Genomic DNA, 20,592 nt, shown 5'->3' with positions numbered 1-20,592 from the left:
ATACACACTGATGGTCTTAATAAATGAAAGAGTCCTTGTAGCTGCCATGTTGTGTCTTAGCAGGGTACAGACGGTTCCAGGAGACAGGGGCAGTCAGTGTCTGCCCTCGGGAAGGAGACAATGTTATTCTTTGTGTTAAATAAAATTGTCAACATTGATTGTATTACACCTGTCACTACGTATGAGGGAGCGTTCTAATACCCTGATTTTACAAAACTATGGTGATGTGTTTTTTGAAGAGAGATCTGAGACTGTCTGCATACAGTGTCCATCTCCCACGTGTGACCATTAAAATCATCGTTTGACTCAACCCGACCGGACCAGTGTTGTTATTGTGGGTTTTTCCTCTGGTGTCCATCCCCAATATTTTGAACTCGTAACAGACCCCAGACGCTGCTGGTCCGACTCTGCGTCCAGCCATCGGTGGGGGAACCAACCCCAGGACAAAATTTGTCCCGTTAGACCTGCAGTTCTTAACAAAAGTCTCTTGCTCTAGTGCCCAGACACTGGAAGAATTTTGCATGAGTGCCGTTTAAATTAGCGAACAGATGAATTAGGGTTCATCCAAATGCACACTTGGATGTAACAGGTGGTGCTTACCTTTTAAATTCTGTTAGACCTGTCCTCTGTTCGCCTCGTTTCACGACCCCATGATTACGATCTAATTCGTGTCTCTCAGCCATTTTGGATCCGGGTCACAGGCACCAATTATCGACCCCAATTCCTTTGTCCTCAGGCTTTTCAGAGAAGACGCAAACTCAGTGTAATCAAAACATATGCAATCACTTTATTCAATACAGTCTTCTTCAGTAACACCTTCAGGAAGGGAGATGTGCACAGCGTGAAAGCCTTCTGCAGATCTACTGCATTACTGACAGGATGAGAGTGATATACTCTGCACCCACACTCCTCACAGTTTCATTTCTCCAGACAGTCTGGAGGGTATACATATATATATAAACCCTTAAAGCTGACCTTTAATATTAATACCTTTAACATTACCCTTTAATATAATATTACCCTTTAATATAAATGGTAAATGGCCTGTATTTGTATAGTGCTTTACTAGTCCCACCTAGGGACGCCAAGGTGCTTTACACATCCAGTCATCCACTCATTCACACACTGGTGGAGGCAGCTACGGTTGTAGCCACAGCTGCCCTGGGGCAGACTGACAGAAGTGAGGCTGCCATATCGCACCATCGGCCCTTCTGGCCAACACCAGTAGGTGGTAGGTGAAGCGTCTTGCCCAAGGACACAACGACCGAGACTGTAATTTACTTACATTCAGTTTCCCCCCTGATAATGCAGGATTTTATCTGAGGGTTTTTTCTTTTCCTTTTGTTTGTTTGTTTGTTTGTTTGTTTGTTTGTTTGTTTGTTTGTTTAATAAAATTACTCATGTGTTAATCAAATCAGAATACTGTTAAAACATGTTGTGAAATTCTTTATTTCTAATATTGGAGTGACAGTGACAGAATAAAAAATCATAGCATCAAATTCCAGGAAGGATATTACTGAAATCAGATTGGATGTGAAGGAACGTACTAAGATGTAAAACTAGAAGTACAAATATCTTACGCCCACAAATAAACTGACTGTAACAAAGGGTCCAGTATTTTGTTTCTAACAGCTAGCAGTGCATATAAAACACCAGGACACCACCACAAGGTAATAGCGGTGATGTACTGATGTAGGTTATCGTCGACATCATTGACTCTACAACGATTCAGCACAGAATTTTAAATCGGGCCAAACTCCCAGCATGTGTAGGGTTTGATCTCTGTTCTGGAAACACAACTGTGACAAGACTTTTCTGCTGTCAGTATGAGATAATGGGAATTAAAACACATAAAGAAACTAACTCTGCTGCTTAATCATCGATTTATTATGATATATTATTAGAATGAAATGACAGAATGGAATCACATTGAATTTTGAAATCAGAAGAGAGAGAGATCCAAACAACATTATTGTTTAGTGTATCTGGATTTTGGATTTACAGACAGATGAAAAATAATCCCAGCAGGTGATTAACTTCCTGTTTTACTTCTGAAAAAATAAAGAAAAAGCTACAAGACAGCCCAAACAGGAAGTTTGCAGCTGGTACACCTTTCACATGGAGAAAAGCAGATGCCCTCTGAAGGTGGTATGATGATTGTAATCATCAAATATCCTTGCACCAGCCCAGAGGCGCACATACACCTGATCTTGAGCATCTAGAAGCAGTGAGCCACCATTAGAGGCACTTGGAGAAAGTGTTGTCTGATGTTCCCATGCCGTAAAAATGAGCTCTTTATTCATGAACAACCTAGCAGCTGTAGGATATGAATTGTCTCCGTGTCCATGCAGGGTCAACTCAAAGTTGTAGACTCCTCTGACTGGTGCAGTGAAAATACCTGTGGGACATTTGTTTTTGCCATATTACATGAAAAATCAGCTGTTAGAACATCTGGAACATCAGCAAAGCAGAGAAGTGACATTGAGTGTTATTACCTGTGTAGGGGTTGTAGGCATTTCCAATGTTTGTGACAACGCGTTTGAAGATCAGAGTAGTCTCTGTGTTAAATGGTCCAGTATAAGTTCCACCACCTTGCTCCACCAGAGAGGCTGAGAACGCCACCTGTCGGGCTGAGAGAGAGAAATGTCATTATTTTAAACTTCCTGTTTTACAGTTAGACTCTTCCCAAAAAAGTGACCTTGACAAAAACTTTAAACTCCAATGAAAGAAATGTTTGACACCTGAAAGCATTTCATTGTCACAGAAGAAATCAGACTCTGTGATTGGAAACTGAAATTTGATTTAATCTATTTTTGAGGATCCCAAACTCGTCCTTTAGATCAGACAGGAAGTTATTTTGTAGCTTCTGCCAAGACAACAAACTGTGTTATTCAGTGTTTCAGTTGCATCTTGGTTTGTGCTTCTGAGAGACATGAACTCAGTTTAATGTCATTCAGTAAATTAGATCCAATAATCAACTTAGTGTGTGTTCTGAAGCTTAAAAAGCACTTTCACTTTAATGACCTGCACAGAGTGGGGATACATCTGTAAACAACACCTCTGTTACTCACAGATAACAATCACACTAATCCTCTACTCGCTCTTTTGCCCTCTGATATCATGTGGAAGAAAAAAAAACATTGTTGGTACTAAAGTTGCCCCTGTGAATGAAATAAAGGTATTCAAACACTGTAGCGCCACCTTGTGGACAGATTTATAGCACTGACATATGTTGATTCACCAGAGTTGCTGAATTCTGTCTGCAGGTGGCGCTACAGCACAAATACAGCTTCAATTGTTCACAGAAATGAGAGTTTGATCAGCGTTGTGTCTTCAAACACTTTGTCTTTAACTGTAACACATTCTAGTCAGCTCGTGATGTTGAGCTGATCACAGCAGGTTTTACTTTCAGTGTCTAGCATTAGGACATTTAAACATAAATGATTAATGTAATTTTTTATTTAATGTCAAACATTAATTATATAAATATGGTCGTGTCAGATCTGGAGATTTAACACATTTTTATAGAAAATATTTCCACACAGTACCTTGTAGTTCGTGCTTCAACTGGTCAATCTCAGCTTTCTGACTCTCCAGTTTTGCTACTTGTTCTGAAAAAGGTGCAAATTGAAGGAAATAATTATTTTCACACAGTGATTCACATGTTTTTATGTGTAAGTCAGAAAGTAACTGTGACTCTCATTCTGTTCATGCTACACTGAGCGGTGGTCTCCCCCACGTCCCCTCATCCTCCACCTCACACACTACAGAGACACAGGACCACACCTCCTACAGGTGCTGGGTGGAGAATGGTTGAAGAAGCAGACTTGTTTGACTGCATCACTAAACAAACTGACTCTCATTTGAAATCTGTGCAGTTAAACTCTGTCATCTTTATCCAGTGTGTGTACTCTCCACTCTGTGTTTCCCTCTCTCCATCACTTAGACTTGACAGTAGACTGTATGTAAAAGCTGGATCTAACCACTTGTGTGCTCATGTTTTAGAGCAGGACACCAAGGTAACCAACAGCAATTGCTGTGAACATTCTAGCACAGGTGGCTCAAACAATATATATAACAAATATATTAATATTTCTATAGAAGGAATCGACACAATACCTTCTGACTGCAACTTCAGCTGGTCAATCTCAGTATCCAGCTTTCTTGCTTGTTCTGAGAAAATTGAAAGAGTTAATGACAGGACAGAGTGATTCACATGTTTTTGTTGTTTTTTAAAACAAAATCATTTTAATGGGTGAAAAAGCAGACTTATTTTACTACATTACTAAACAAACTGATTCTCATTTGTAATATTTGCAGTTAAACTCTGTCACCTTTATCCAACATCTGTGAACTCTGGCACAAGAAGAGGGGGAAATACAGAGTGGAGAAGCAAAAGAGTGTATTAAAAGATGGACATAAGTTGTGACACTATACCTCAATGTGTTGAGCATGTGACCCATATGGACCAGTACTTTTATAACATTACTGTATTCAGTTGTGTTTTCTTTTACAACTCTCATTCAAACATCCACACAAATTGTTTTATCTATGTCTGAGTGCTTTGTCTAATACACACTCTGATGGAGGCATCTCGCCCAAAGAAGCTTCAGCATTTGGAGCCAGGGAGTAATCCACCAAACTTCCAGTTGGTAGATGAGCTGCTACCACCTGAGCCACAGCTGCCCCGTATGCTGAAAAACTGCAGTGCAGCTCATTACTACGGTGGCCCTGAAGTGCAAATCACACCAACAAATTGCTAAACACAAAAACAAAATTGAGAAGCACAAAAACAAATTAAGAAGCACAAAAACAAAAGAAGAATCACAAAAACAAATTGAGAAGCACAATTACATTAAGAAAACCGGAAAGAGTAGGTACCAGTCGGCAACAGGAAACATCACTGATTGGACGTCCGCGCTGTTCGTCTTTGGAACCGGAAGTTACTCTGCCTGTAGCGCATTTTTTCAAACATGAACATTAGCGGTGACCCAAACATAGCTGTCGCTATTCGAGAATATTTTGATTCAGGACATACATACGAGGTGATACTGGATATGCTCAAGTGTAATCGTGACATTTCAATTAGTATGCGTACACTGAAAACGCAATTAAAAGAATCTGGACTGTACAGACGAGGCAACTATTCTCCACTTCCTGAGGTGAGGCGTGCCATTTTGTCCGAGCTTCGAGGACCAGGACAATTGTTTGGATATCGGACCACGTGGCAAGTTCTCAAACAAAAACACAAGCTGCGTGTCAAGCGTGATGTAGTTATGAGGCTGTTGAGACAACTAAATCCTCAAGGAATCGCTTTGAGAACTCGAAGGAGGTTCACAACACGCACGTATTACTCCATGGGGCCCAATTACATATGGCATGTAGATGGCTATGATAAACTGAAACCCTTTGGCTTGGCCCTGTCAGGATGTATAGATGGCTTTTCAAGAAGACTGATGTGGCTTGTGTGTGGAGCAACAAACAACAACCCGGCTGTTATAACTCACAATTATATAAACTGTGTAAAGAGTCTTGGTGTGATACCAATGAGATTACGAACAGACTTCGGGCCTGAGAATGGGACTATGGCAGCAATACATTGTACCCTCCGTCACGCGCACACGGACTATTATGCTGGATCGTCAAGCCACAGTTACGGATCATCTACTGGGAATCAGCGCATCGAGTCATGGTGGTCTTATTTCAGAAGAGGAAGGTGGGTACATTTGTGTCTGGTAGGTGTAAGCTACAGTGAAAGCTGATCAGATTGTTTTTGTTTTTTTTTACATGCATTTAAGAAAATAGAGTAGCGTCCTGCTGTTGAAAAGTTGGATGAGATAGACGTTAACAGCCGTCACTTTATTGCAGGAACTCAAAATGGTCACCATCAGCTGTTGTGCCGAAATGAGCATGCTTGCCTAGATTTAACAACGCCAATACAAAATGAAAAACTCAGACCAAACTCTCCACTCCTCACAATCAACACACAGAACAGAGTGAAAAGAATACAGCATTTTTAACAAGAACATTACTGCAGGGTCGCTACAATATTTATGGAAAACTAATATGCATTACTTTGTTTGACATCCATTTGTGGCATGTTTTAAATGGGACCAAAATGTAACAAACCCTATAAAATGACCAAGAACAAAGCTAAATTGATTCTTAAATATTAATTATATACCCAGGTCTCAGTTTTGGATGGACTTGTTTGGAGACCTAAGAGACTCTGGAAACTTCAATGGAAGCCACGAACACCAATGCTTGCTGAGATTCTGCTTCAGAGGGGTTCTACCTGGATGAATGCAAAGACCTCTGGAACAAACACAGGATCCGGCCAAGCAGACTTGCATCGTGTCCAGGGGGGATTCCAAACGAACTCTCTCTTGCCTCACAGGTATTTGAGTTCTTAACAAAATTAATTAACCTTTTGCATCAAACTAAATGCAAGGTGTTGTTATTGCTTAAGTTGGTTAATATATATTCATAATTTTACAGATAAGTATGATAGAGCAGTTTATAACATGTCACTGCATGTGCTGATTTATATAGTTCCATATTGTCAGCAAAAATCCTTCACTGTTCTATTTTCATTTTGCAGATATGGTTCAAGAGACTGTGGGTTTGCTGTTGAGGAGAGGGCACTGGATGTGTTTCCCGAGGAGGGGCTACCCGTTGGATTGTGTGGTGATCCAAACATTGAGGAATATTTACAACAGGCTGTACAACAAAACACACTGCAGCAGCCACAAGACTGGGAATCGGCCACAGAACTGTATTTGGCCCTGAAGGACATAGCTGGGTTTTAGATACCAACTGAACTTCAGTTTGTAATGACATTTGTCAGAGTTACTCTGACGAAGACACACACGGTGTCGAAACGTTAGTTTCTTTCCTTTTTTGGCACCTAATAAAACCTTTGGACTTACTTGAGTGCTCCAGCCCTTCTGTTTTTCCTTCATTTTTTAATGTTAGTAGTGTTTCCTTTCCCTCTTGCTAAATTGAATATAATATTGTTCATAATATACAGCAACTGGCATGGATTTAAATATTAACATTTAACCACAAGGAAACATTTAAAATTTTCTTTAAATAACCATTTACAAATAGTGTCCAGCATTTCTGTCACTTTCCCAACATACACAATATTCAGAAAAAACAACTAAAACAACTAAATGTTTAACAATATGGAAGTTGCTTGTAGTGTGCCAACGGCAGCTGAACCTAACAGGGTAACTCAGTAACTGTAACTTGATGACCTTGCTGATTTAAGAACATCCAAATCCTGGAGCATTTTGAATTCCAAAGTCCATGTTGGCCTTAAAGATGCCATATGAGTCACAGATGGGTAGCTTCAGAGTATTTGCACAGGTGTTTGCAACTGGAAAAGGTGAATCACTTAAAAACTGGATGCATGGTGGTGGTGTCATTCCTGCCGGTGGAACTGCCGTCAGCCCAGACACACTGCTGTTGCCTTCTCTGAAAGAAGAAAGTAAACACTGTAGTACATTACAAAAAATTAATTTCCTTACCTCTCCTTTCATAAAACTATAAACAAATAAAAACGGCCATTCAAACCTTCACTCCTCCACAAATGCTTGTTTCTCACAAGGCTTGACGTTTCTGAGGCATCCAGCAGTTTGGAAGATTGTGCTGTTTTGCAAAATAAGATTATGCAAAGACTCCTCTGATTCAGCTTTCAGGACCTATAAAAAAAAAAGGTTTACTGTAAGAAAAACAAAAATATAATTTTCACTACTTTTACGATTCATTCAAACATTGGATTAAAAAAATAATCAATTTGTTATTTCACTTGTGTTGTTGGGAGGTGGAAATCTGTCCTTTCAGATTACAGAATCTACCTTGAACCTACTTTCAAGATATGATCCAACCCGGATAACTTTTATCCTGATTAAATCTTTTAAACTGGCCCCAAGTGTCTTCTAAGTAAACCCATTCCCTGAGCCTAGGTAATTTTCTACCTGATGTAGAACTTTTGTGATCTCCTCATCTTGCACATCTTCTACAGTGGCGCTGAAACTCTGATTCCCTGTGATGTGGTTGACCAGGTTCTTGGAGAGGAAATGTGGTGCTGGTCCCCCATGCACAATGGATACAGCGATCATCTTTCCTGCTAAAAAGTACTCATCTTGCCTGGCAGCTGTTATACAGGGCCCATAATTATCATGGTTAATTGCTATTAAATATGCTAATGAAAAAAAATAAGCCAATTTTTATTAAAATTTCCATTGTAATAATTACGGAGAAAACATCCACCTCTTGAATTATATACAAGATAACGGCTCTCTGGAGGTCCATCAAAGATGGGGCAATTTCTCAGACTGCCCATAAGAAGTGTGAGGAATTCACGCCTCGGGCCACCTGTATCCAAACCGTCTTCAAAGCTGCCAGCATCATCATTGAACTTGATGAACATGTCGTAGTTGTCAGAGTATGTGCTGCGTCGAAATCCTCTAACAGCTCCATCCCATACAGCTGACTTTGATATATTGAACCTGCTGACCTTCTTGTGGTCAAGTTCCAGTGCCAAATTTGCAATAATTTCATGTGCCTGCAAATTGGTGTCTCTAAAAAAAAAAGGGAAACTTATTTTTTAAAGGTGTATATACTGATTGCATGATGTCTTGTACAGAACAAGATGGCGGTTAATTGGATTCAAATGTTTAAATTACTAACACAGGTTCTTCTGGGGGCTCAGCTTTGGCTTCGTTAGGAGTAGGATCTTCATCATCAATCACAATCGGTTCAAACAGCTGTGTGTAGTTTCTGCAGAGTGAAAACATGTACACAAAGTGTAGATGCAAAAAGACAAATGCATAAACATGCAGTTCCAGTTTTATAGAACGATTCTACTATTTTTTTTTCTGAAGAATCTAATGTAAAAGAGTCAAACTACATACATTTATAATAATTGTGTGTATATATTTTGTGCAACCCTCTGGAATAATTATTCAAGATACAATGCACCTGTAACAGGAGCTCTCGACAGTGAGGCATTCAGTAGTGCCTGTATCGTTTTCTTCTTCCAAATCTATGACCTGGAAATACAGAAATGAGGATGAATGAAAATTCATATTTGACCAATTGATAATTATTTTAATATAGGGAGCCTAAGTCTCCTCCCCTTCTGGTCTGCTCGTGGGTCCCTGAACAAAAGAAAAATGAATGGAAGTGAATGGAGCTATAAAAGTTATTTTCTGGTCTGCTTTGCCTTACTCTCTGAATCACACATATGTTGTGCTTCAATTTAAATAATAAATAATCGTGTTTCGATTTGTTAGCTTGTAAAAATTCGTCATTAAAATGACTACAAGTCAGATGTCGCAAATATGACGTCGCCTCAGAAGCTTTTCTCCCCCAGCGTAGCTGCTAATTATCACATGGCCAGATTTATAGTGGTTTTCTCCACATCATCCTGGAAGAAGGATTCGAAGCTCGCTAAACAAAACTAAGCTTTTCCTCTTCTCTGTGTCTGGTTCGATGATGTCAATTTTGTGAGACGAACATTTACATTTCGCCACGTCTTTTCAAACAAAACCTAAAATAACCTTTGCCACCTGTCGCTTAAGCACTTTATGGCATCAAAATGTGTTTATATACTTCACGGACATCATATTTTAAATCCATGGCACACATCAAACGGGATCAGAAAATAATTTTTATTGGCTCATAGACTCCTTTTTTTTTAGCAGTAGACCTCTCACTACTAGAAAGGTCTTGAGCAGTCATTTTGACAGCTGCGTGCATATTCAAATGAGCCTCGATTTTCTGAGCTTGCTTAGTGGAACAGCCCTCTGGTCTGCTATGGTCTGGAAACAGCTAACGCTAGGCTAATAAATCAATAAATAACAAACATTTTATTATGCTTATTAGCTTACTCAATGGGAGTGAAGTGTCTCCGATGCAAGATGCGTGATAAAGCCTCTCGCCACAGCCGCTGCAAAAGTTCGGTGACTCCTCAACCAGCTTTTTCCCAAACAAAACATTCCGCCGTTCTTCTTCAAACGAAATGCGCTACAGGCAGAGTAACTTCCGGTTCCAAAGACGAACAGCGCGGACATCCAATCAGTGATGTCTCCTGTTGCCGACTGGTACCTACCTGTTAAGGAATATATTCTAAAACACTTTTTCAGTAAAGACTCAGAGAAGAGAAACACACAGAACTTCTTGCTAGCAAGGGCAGCCTCCAGACTGAGACTCGCGCTGAGAAACTGCCCCGATCTTTATTTATACTTCAGTAGGTGTGTGTGTGTGTGTGTGTGTGTGTGTGTGTTTTGTTTTTGTGCTTCTCAGTTTTGTTTTTGTGCTTCTCAATTTTGTTTTTGTGCTTCTCAATTTTGTTTTTGCGCTTTTCAGTTTTGTTTTTGTGCTTCTTAATTTGATTTTGTGATTCTCAGTTTTGTTTTTGTGCTTTTCAGTTTTGTTTTTGTGCTTCTTAATTTGATTTTGTGATTCTCAGTTTTGTTTGTTTCTCAATTTTGTTGTTGTGTTTAGCAATTTGTTGGTGTGATTTGCACTTCAGGGCCACCGTACATTACCCCTCGCTCTCTACCTGCTTTACCACAAATAAAAACATTGTTGGTGGTCAAGTTGCCTCTGTGAATGAACTACAGATGTTCTAACACAGTAGTGCCACCTGGTGGACAGATTTATAGCCGTGACATATGTTGATCCACCAAATCTTAGACTTCATGAACTTATATCTGCAGGCAGAGATATAACACAGACACAAACACAGACTTTAAATGATGGTTAGAATTGTTGTATCAGCACAGAAACTGGTGTTTAAGTAAATGTTGAAGAGCCATGAAGAGGAGCTGTGAGCTGTTACATTATAAACACATTCCAGTCAGTTACTGATGCTGAGATGAAAAGAGACGTTTTTGGCTCCAGTGTCTGATTAAAGACAGGCGGAAAGTAATGAATTACAAATACTTCATTGTTGTACTGCTATTTGTACTTTACTTGAGTATTTTTTTTTCTGACAACTTTTTACTTTTACTCCCTACATTTTTAAATACATATCTGTTCTTTCTACGTCTTACATTTTCAGAGAGTTATTATTTCGTCACTGCGACCCTTCAAACATTAAACCAATTAAACAGAAGCCTAAAGCTAAGCCCAAACAGAAACACATGAAAGGCAGTCCTATTTGTTTATTTCTTTTATTTTTTTAAATCATGAGGTGTGCCAAACTCAGAGGTTAAAGTGAGCCCACTCACATCCTGGGCCTTTTGACCTCAAGAAATCACATAACAGGGTGGGGCTAGATTTCACAATGAGTTTACCCGAAACCTTTGCTGATTGTGACCTAAACCCGTTTTCACACCTTGTCTCCTGTGATTAGGTAGATGATCATTAGGGGGTCTATTGTCCCTCTTCGGGGACACTCCCACTGGGTTTAAATCTGCGACCCTCCACCATTTGACCCTAGAACTGAAGAAGCTTCTCGGATGAGAGTTAAAAACATCTTCAAGAAACTTAAAGAAGTCCAGATGCTTTTCTTTCCAAGCTCCTTGGACTACGATGACCTTGATGACTGAGAACCTTCACAGACTTAAAGTGGGCCTTTTCCCCCCCTTTTTTTGCCTGACACCATAAGAACTACAGGTGTTCGTAAGTTGCAACTGGGTTATTTCAGCATCTAGCTTTCCCTACAAATGATGAACGAGCATAAAGGGAGTAACTGCTTGAAAAAATACTGTTTGTGTGCAGTTTGTCTCACAGTGTGTTGTAGCTAAAGGTCCAGCTGCAGTATTTCACCACTAGAGAAAAGAAAGAGCTAACTTCACTCAGAGATGGAGAAAGATAAGAAAGACAGGAGAGGAGAGGCAAAAGAGAGCTCAGATTAAAAGGTAAGTGCTGCTCATTTAAAGCTCACCTGTAAGTTCTCATGTTTTTAAACCAGATTTGGGATCTGCACAGGGGATATTAATTTTTTTTCAAATTGTGAAACATACTAGAAAAGAAACTGAGGTAGACTAAGTGTTATTACAAGACTACATAGTAATACATAAAACATGAATTTTATGATACTGAGATTCATTCACTGAATTCCACCTTCATACCAACTGTATAGTGTCGAGGATGGAAATCAACCAGAACAATTAAACATCTGCTGAGATCTGAGCTCTCCATAGAAATTATTTTGAGTTGTGATTATTCCCCACGCTGAGCTACTACAACTAATTTTAGGGTTCCTCCACCTGCTGAATCCACTTTAACCCCCGACTGTACCTGTTTGGTGGCAAAGTCACAACGTCTTTTTCTTCTGATTCAAGCTACAATTAGAATTCAAAGTCAGACTAAAGTTCACATTCCCACCTTCTAATGTTATTTTATTGTTACATTAATACCACAAGGCTCAGTTAGCTTTGCACAAAAATAGCAAATACCAAAGAGCAACTTTTACTTTATTACTTTTAGTTAATTTCAATACCTTCTGACTGCAGCTGCAGCTGGTTAATCTCAGTCTCCAGCTTTGCTGCTTGTTCTGATAAAAAAAAAAAATCACAAACACAGACTTTAAATGATGGTTAGAATTGTTGTATCAGCAAGTATTCGGTTTGAAAGTGTTTGCAATGAAGAGGAGCTGTAAGCTGTTTCATTATAAACACATTCCACTTACTTCCAGATGCTGAGATAAAAAGAGACATTTTTGGCTCCAGTGTCTGTTATTAAGATGTTTTAGAATGAAAAAAAATCTGGAAGATTACATTTTATGCTTTACCATCAAAAATGTGCCAGAAACAGATTGCAACATTTCTATAGAAGTGATCAGATTTCCACACCATACCTTTGGACTGCAGCTTCAGTTGGTCAGTCTCAGTCTTCTGTCTCTCGAGATTTGCTGCCTGATCTGAAATAAATGCAAAATAACTTTTTCATTTCATTGATTCAATTCAATTTTATTTATATAGCGCCAAATCACAACAAAAGTCGCCTCAAGGCGCTTCATAGATACAGAGAAAAACCCAACAATCATATGACCCCCTATGAGCAGCACTTTGGCGACAGTGGGAAGGAAAAACTCCCTTTTAACAGGAAGAAACCTCCGACAGAACCAGGCTCAGGGAGGGGCGGGGCCATCTGCTGTGATTGGTTGGGGTGAGAGAAGGAAGACAGGATAAAGACATGCTGTGGAAGAGAGACAGAGGTTAATAACAGATATGATTCAATGCAGAGAGGTCTGTTAATACACAGTGAGTGAGAAAGGTGACTGGAAAGGAAAAACTCAATGCATCATGGGAATCCCCGGCAGCCTACATCTATTGCAGCATAACTAAGGGAGGATCCAGGGTCACCTGGTCCAGCCCTAACTATATGCTTTAGCAAAAAGGAAAGTTTTAAGCCTAATCTTAAAAGTAGAGATAGTGTCTGTCTCCTGAATCCAAACTGGAAGCTGGTTCCACAGAAGAGGGGCCTGAAAACTGAAGGCTCTGCCTCCCATTCTACTTTTAAATACTCTAGGAACAACAAGTAGGCCTGCAGAGCGAGAGCGAAGTGCTCTAATAGGGTGATATGGTCCTACAAGGTCATTAAGATAAGATGGGGCCTGATTATTTAAGACCTTGTATGTGAGGAGCAGGATTTTGAATTCTGGATTTAACAGGAAGCCAACAGGAGAAATCTGCTCTCTCTTTCTAGTCCCTGTCAGGACTCTTGCTGCAGCATTTTGGATTAGCTGAAGGCTTTTCAGCGAGTTTTTTGGACTTCCTGATAATAATGAATTACAGTCGTCCAGCCTGGAAGTAATAAATGCATGAACTAGTTTTTCAGCGTCACTCTGAGACAGGATATTTCTAACTTTAGAGATGTTGCACAAATGGAAGGAAGCAGTCTTACATATTTGTTTAATATGTGCATTGAAGGACATGTCCTGGTCAAAAATGACTCCAAGGTTCCTCACAGTGTTACTGGAGGCCAAGGTAATGCCATCCAGAGGAAGAATCTGCTTAGATACCATATTTCTAAGATTTTCAGGGCCGAGTACAATAACCTCAGTTTGATCTGAATTGAGGAGCAGAAAGTTAGCGGCCATCCAGGTCTTTATGTTGTGAGATTATTATGCTATCATATATTACCTTATATCTGTAATCAAAGTATTTGAATTATGATACTGCTCCCTTAGTCTAGATTGTGTGATGTGTATGTAGTTTAGTTTCCATAATACTTCTGAGTTAAAAGAATGTAACAATTATTAGATTATAGATAATTAGACAATTATTATTGTTAGATAGGTGTGAATTATCCTGTACCATTGATCTGCTGTGAATGTGTTACACTGTTTCATGACATTTCATACTGCTTAATCATGAAGAGAATGTTGGGTGCAGAGGGCCTTGTTGTAGAAGAGACAGACCCCACCTTTACAGAAAGGCCGTCACCTAGGCACCGTAAGAGATAAAGAATGTGAATGTTTAGGTTTTTACGACTAGGTGGAGGCCACTAGAGGCTATAAGAGGCTGAGTAACCCTCCACCATTTTGAGATTTGCTGTGACCCTCTTCATGCATGTCTCCCCATCCGGATGGTTTATGCTCATATAGTGTTGAATTGTATGGAATAAAATAATTGTTGATTGAGCATTTATACACTGAGTATTGTCCTTCCTTCAGCCCAAAGATTAAAAGAATTGGGAGATTTTAACAATGTCTTTAAGACATTCCTGCAGTTTAACTAATTGGTGTGTGTTATCTGGCTTCATGCACAGATAGAGCTGGGTGTCATCTACATAGCAGTGAAAATGTATGCTATGTCTTCTAATGATTCTGCCTAAGGGAAGCATGTATAATGTAAACAGAATTGGTCCTAGCACTGAACCCTGCTGAACTCCATAATTAACCTCAGTGTGTGAAGAGGACTCTCCATTTACATGCACAAACTGGAGTCTATTAGATAGATATGATACAAACCACTGCAGTGCAGTACCTGTAATACCTACAGCATGTTCTAATCGCTCTAATAGGATATTATGGTCAACAGTATCGAACGCTGCACTGAGGTCTAGCAGGACAAGCACAGAGATGAGTCCACTGTCAGAGGCCATAAGAAGATCATTTGTAACCTTCACTAAAGCTGTTTCTGTGCTGTGATGAGCTCTGAAACCTGACTGAAACTCTTCAAATAAACCTCTGCAGATGATCTGTTAGCTGTTTGACAACTACTCTTTCAAGGATGTTTGATATGAAAGGAAGGTTGGAGATTGGCCTATAATTAGCTAAGACTGCTGGGTCTAGGGAGGGCTTTTTAAGTAAAGGTTTAACTACAGCCAGCTTGAAGGCCTGTGGTACATAGCCGATTGTTAGAGATAGGTTGTTCATATTTAAGATTGAAGCATTAATTAATGGCATTAATTAATAATCAGTATTTAAGGTTTGACTCTCATCATCCACTGGAGCACAAACTGGGTGTCATCAGGACGCTACAACACAGAGCGAACACCATCCCCACTGACACAGCGGCCAGGGAGGCAGAAGAACAGCACATCAAGAAGGTCCTGAGTAAATGCGATTATCCCAGCTGGACTTTTGTCAAAGCTGGAAAGGCACCTAAAGAATGCTCCAGCCAATCCAAGAGAGAAGGACAACTGCTGCCTAAGCGAAAACCTGTAGTGATCCCATATGTGTCAAGAGTATCGGAACAGTTGAGACACATTTTTTCTAAACACCAGGTCTCTGTGGCTTTTAAACCCCAAAACATGCTGTGCCAAAAATTGCCAAGGATCGGGTCCCCCGACACAAACAGAGTAACATAGTATACACTGTTAAGTGCAGGAGGATTGGCAGCATTTATACATCGGGGAAACAAACAACCTCTAGCAAAGCGGATGGCACAACACAGAAGAACTACCTCGTCAGGCCAGGACTCTGCAGTCCATTTACACCTACGGGCCAATGGACACTCTTTCAAGGATGAGGATGTACACATCCTGGACAGGAGAGAACGCTGGTTTGAGCGCGGAGTCAAGGAGGCCATTTACGTGAAAAGGGAAAGACCATCTCTGAATTGAGGAGGGGCCTAAGGGTACATCTGTCGCCATCTTACAATGCTGTGATTGCAGCCATTCCCCAACTGTCTGTGAATAGGACTCATGGCCATTGATCAGTGGTCTTTGATCAGTGGGTTTTGGTCAATGGTCCTGAGAATTTGCATAATTATGATCAAGTAACTGACCTCACAGCCCATTGTTCCTTCAGTGGGCTGGTTTCAGTCATTATGCAAATGTACTGTTTATAAGATTTGGGGAAACCTGCAGTCAGCTGAGACTGAAGAAGTCACTTGGATGAGTGTCGAAACGGTTCCCCCAAAAAACGCTACGTCCAGATGAACAAAATTAACTTTTGGATATTTGTGAAGAAGTTGATGAAGTCATTACTAGTTAACGTTAAAGGGATGGTTGGCTCAGTAGAGCTCTGACTTTTTGTCAGCCTGGCTACAGTGCTGAAGAGAAACCTGGGGTTGTTCTTATTTTCTTCAATCAGTGATGAATAGTAAGATGTTCTGGCTTTCAGAAAGACATCTACTTTGATAAAGTCTACTCTTCACCGCTGTGTAATCAATTATTGTAAATGTAAATGTTATCAGGAAATGATCAGACAGGAGAGGGTTTTCAGGAAACACTGTTAAATGTTCAGGTTCGATGCCATATGTTAAAACAAGATCTAGAGTGTGATTAAAGTGGTGGGTGGGTTCTTTTACATTTTGAGAGAAACCAATTGAGTCTAATAACAGATTAAATGCCATGTTGAGGCTGTCATTTTTAGCATCTACATGGATGTTAAAATCACCCACAATAATTATTTTATCTGAGCTCAGAACTAAATTAGATATAAAGTCTGAGAAATCAGACAGAAACTCTGTGTAAGGCCCAGGTGGACGATAGATGATAACAAGTAAGACTGGTTTCTGAGTTTCACAGCTGGGGTGGACAATGTTAAGCATCAGACTTTCAAATGAATTAAAAGTCTGTCTTGGTCTTTCATTAATTAATAGGCTGGTGTGAAAAATTGCTGCCACACCTCCCCCTCGGCCTGTGCTTCGAGATTTCTGGTAGTTAGAATGGCTCGGGGGTGTTGATTCATTTAAACTAACATAATCATCCTGCTGCAACCAGGTTTCTGTAAGGCAGAGTAAATCAATTTGTTGATCAATTAATAAGTCATGTACTAACAGAGACTTGGAGGAGAGAGACCTAATATTTAATAATCCACATTTCACTGTTTTACTCTTTGGTTCAGATGTGGATACTGTCATGGTCCTGCGTCCATGACTTAGTGATTTTGTTATTATTCTCATTATTATTCATGGGCTGTTTGGGATGGTTTGTGTTTTGGGATTTTAGATACTGGGTTCTGGGTTTGTGCTCCCTCTATTGGTCCCTGGTGTTAGTGTTCCCCTGTCTCGTCAGGTTAATCAGGTCCAGCTGTGTCTCCCACCTGTGTGTGATTTACCAGTGTCTCTCTGTGTACTTATAGTGTGTGTTTGCCTCTGTTCCTCGTCGTTCCTCGTTAAATGAATCATCTGTGTTTATACTCTGTGAAATCCCCTGCGTGCTCTCCCTGCTGTTCTCCCTTCATGTTCAGGTTTGCTAATCCTTGGTGTAGTTTCTCCCAGTTTAGTTCATCCTTAGTTCTGTTTTGCCATTTGCCACTTTATGTTTGGTATTGTTAATAAATCACCCTCACGTCTAAATAAGTACTCCTTTCCACTCCTCACACGGCCACTGACCCGAACCGTGACAGATACTGTATTGTTCTTTCTTTGTGATTTTTTCTGTTTAAGTTGTTTATTGCTGGTTTGTAGTTTGTTTTTTGTCTGTTTGGGAGCTTACACAGTCTCTATGGAGGTGGGGTTTTTTTTGGGGGGGGGGGGGGGGTAGCAGGAGGAGAGAAGCTGCAGAGAGGCGTGTAAGACTGCAGCTCTGCTTCCTGGTCCCAACTGTAATTCATTATTATCAGGAAGTCCTAAAAACTCCCTGAAAAGCCTTCAGCTGATCCAAAATGCTGCAGCAAGAGTCCTGACAGGGACTAGAAAGAGAGAGCAGATTTCTCCTGTTTTGGCCCATCTTATCTTAATGACCTTGTAGTACCATATCACCCTATTAGAGCACTTCGCTCTCGCTCTGCAGGCCTACTTGTTGTTCCTAGAGTATTTAAAAGTAGAATGGGAGGCAGAGCCTTCAGTTTTCAGGCCCCTCTTCTGTGGAACCAGCTTCCAGTTTGGATTCAGGAGACAGACACTATCTCTACTTTTAAGATTAGGCTTAAAACTTTCCTTTTTGCTAAAACATATAGTTAGGGCTGGACCAGGTGACCCTGAATCCTCCCTTAGTTATGCTGCAATAGACATAGGCTGCCGGGGGATTCCCATGATGCATTGAGTTTTTCCTTTCCAGTCACCTTTCTCACTCACTATGTATTAACAGACCTCTCTGCATTGAATCATATCTGTTATTAACCTCTGTCTCTCTTCCACAGCATGTCTCATGTCTTTATCCTGTCTTCCTTCTCTCACCCCAACCAATCACAGCAGATGGCCCCGCCCCTCCCTGAGCCTGGTTCTGCCGGAGGTTTCTTCCTGTTAAAAGGGAGTTTTTCCTTCCCACTGTCGCCAAAGTGCTGCTCATAGGGGGTCATATGATTGTTGGGTTTTTCTCTGTATCTATGAAGCGCCTTGAGGCGACTTTTGTTGTGATTTGGAGCTATATAAATAAAATTGAAAATTGAAATTGAAATTGAACTCTGGATTGGATTATTAATTTCTCTGAAAAGAAATAGTTTTGAAAATTATTCAATTTCAAAAGAAAACGCAGAATCATGAATGATTGTCTTTCCTCATTTCTGTCATTCTGAATATTTAGTGACATTGATATCTCTGTAATACAACAGTGTATTATATGAAGGTTTCCTAATGCTGTTATTTCTCTCACTAAGTGACATGATACTGTACCTTGATTCTCATTTTCCAGAAATGTGATCCTCACTTTCTGTTCAGCCACTGATGCAGTCAGCTCTCTGAGCACAGCATGGATGTCCTGTGGACAGGGTTGTTGGTTTGAAATCTGCTGGTCAAGAATTTCATTATCTGCCTCTGTCTGATTTGTGGAAACAGAGCAGACCAGAAGCAACAGCGAGAAAAACACCATGATCTCCATTCTGTCAGTGAAAACTCAACAGTATCTGTGTCATCTCCAAACCTGACTGACTTTTATATTACACAGTACAAAGGGGAGGTCACTGTATCGTACGATTCAGTAATCCTATGATAACTGAGGGCATAAGTAATTCTAGTAAATCAGTGACTAATGTAATCTTTATGACTTCAATACAGTTACTCGTTGTTTTCCTTGTAGTCTGCCAATGATTGTTAACTGACAGTAAATCAGGTCAACACGTGTTCATTGTAAATAAAACTGTTTAAATCATCTCTATGAAGGGATTTTTATTCAGAAGAAACTTTAAAAAATCTGGAAACTGTCATGGCCTGGGCTTAGGGACCCAGGGTTCATGTACTTTTGTGTTTTTATTTTTCTGTATATAGGGTTTTGGTTGTTGGCAGGTTGAATTTCTTCAGCTGTCTCAGGAAGTACATCCTCTGCTGGGCCTTCTTTATGACAGAGGTAATGGTGGGCTCCCACTTGAGGTCCTGGGTGATGGTGGTACCGAGGAAGTGGAATGAGTCCACAGTGGTAATGAGGGTGTCAGTCAGGATGATGGGGGGGGTCATCGTGTAGGACTGACTTATCCCCGTCCAAGATGCATCAGATAACGGTGGTGTCATCTGCAAATTTAATTAGCTTGACAGACTGGTGGGTGGAGGTGCAGCAGTTGGTGTACAGGGAGAAGAGCAGAGGAGAAAGAACACAGCCCTGAGGGGAGCCGGTGCTGATGGTCTGGGAGTCTGAGGCATTCTTCCCCAGTGTTTAGAATCATAGATTGCTTGGTATACATTGGATTTAGAGAGACTGTAGAGTTTGTGATTGCTTGCAACATTATAAAATGGCTGTTGCTAGGGGGTAAGAATACATATAGAAAAATAGTCTTGGAATATGAACAAAGGGCTGGGGTGCAGGGCAGGAGAACAGCCAACCCCCACCCCAGGATAGGAAGCCACAAGTACAAGCCTGGGGGAGGGCAGCCCCAGGGTGTACAATAGAGAGAGTAGTCTAAGGAGCTTGGAAAGAAAAGCGTCTGGACTTCTTTAAGTTGCTTGAAGACGTTTCACCTCTCATCCGAGAAGCTTCTTCAGTTCCAAGGGTCAATGGTGGAGAGTCCCAGATATAAAGAGAAAGAGATGTATTCTAAGACACTTCTTCAGCTTCGAATCAGAGAGGAGAAACACAGTTTTTACTTGCTGCAAGGGCGGTGACAGAAACACTCGCACGGAAGTGAGGGTTCCGAGACTCGCGCCCTGCCACTGCCCTGGTCTTTATTTATATACATCGGTGGGTGCATTTGTTCATTACATTGGGATGTGGATTCGTATATGTGTGTGTGTGTGTGTGAACGTTTTATTTATTTATTTATCCCCTTCAATATGAACGTTTTATTTGCTAACGACCGAGCGTTAA

The 20,592-nt window shown here is 40.4% G+C and overlaps 1 protein-coding gene, 1 long non-coding RNA gene and 1 pseudogene across 4 annotated transcripts in view; 1 reads left to right on the top strand and 2 right to left on the bottom strand.

The window, feature by feature from the left end:
* LOC309702919 (NACHT, LRR and PYD domains-containing protein 12-like) overlaps positions 1-20,592 on the top strand; it is a 184,289-nt pseudogene that overhangs the window by 56,135 nt on the left and 107,562 nt on the right. The window lies entirely within an intron of this gene.
* LOC309702933 (complement C1q tumor necrosis factor-related protein 3-like) overlaps positions 1,885-20,592 on the bottom strand; it is a 39,996-nt gene continuing 21,288 nt past the window's right edge. Inside the window, exons 3-4 of the mRNA XM_082527585.1 lie at positions 2,496-2,630; positions 1,885-2,398 (exon numbers count right to left, since the gene is read on the bottom strand). Of these exons, the coding sequence (XP_082383711.1) occupies positions 2,115-2,398; positions 2,496-2,630 (419 nt within the window). The 3' untranslated portion in view covers positions 1,885-2,114. The remainder of the gene's footprint in view (positions 2,399-2,495; positions 2,631-20,592) is intronic.
* LOC309702940 lies at positions 7,626-9,209 on the bottom strand. Of its 2 annotated transcripts, XR_014275795.1 has the most exons (4): positions 8,989-9,209; positions 8,698-8,787; positions 7,983-8,161; positions 7,626-7,706 (listed from the first exon to the last, which is right to left on the bottom strand). It is a non-coding gene; the product is annotated as an uncharacterized lncRNA (long non-coding RNA). The 2 variants fall into 2 exon arrangements; XR_014275796.1 differs by lacking the exons at positions 8,698-8,787; positions 8,989-9,209 and adding an exon at positions 8,278-8,399.

Source organism: Aulonocara stuartgranti, assembly GCF_965226115.1.
Source record: "Aulonocara stuartgranti genome assembly, chromosome: 3".
Classification (NCBI taxonomy): Eukaryota; Metazoa; Chordata; class Actinopteri; order Cichliformes; family Cichlidae; genus Aulonocara; species Aulonocara stuartgranti.
The sequence above is the reverse complement of the archived record's forward strand: the minus strand, read 5'-3'. Positions and strand labels throughout refer to the sequence as shown.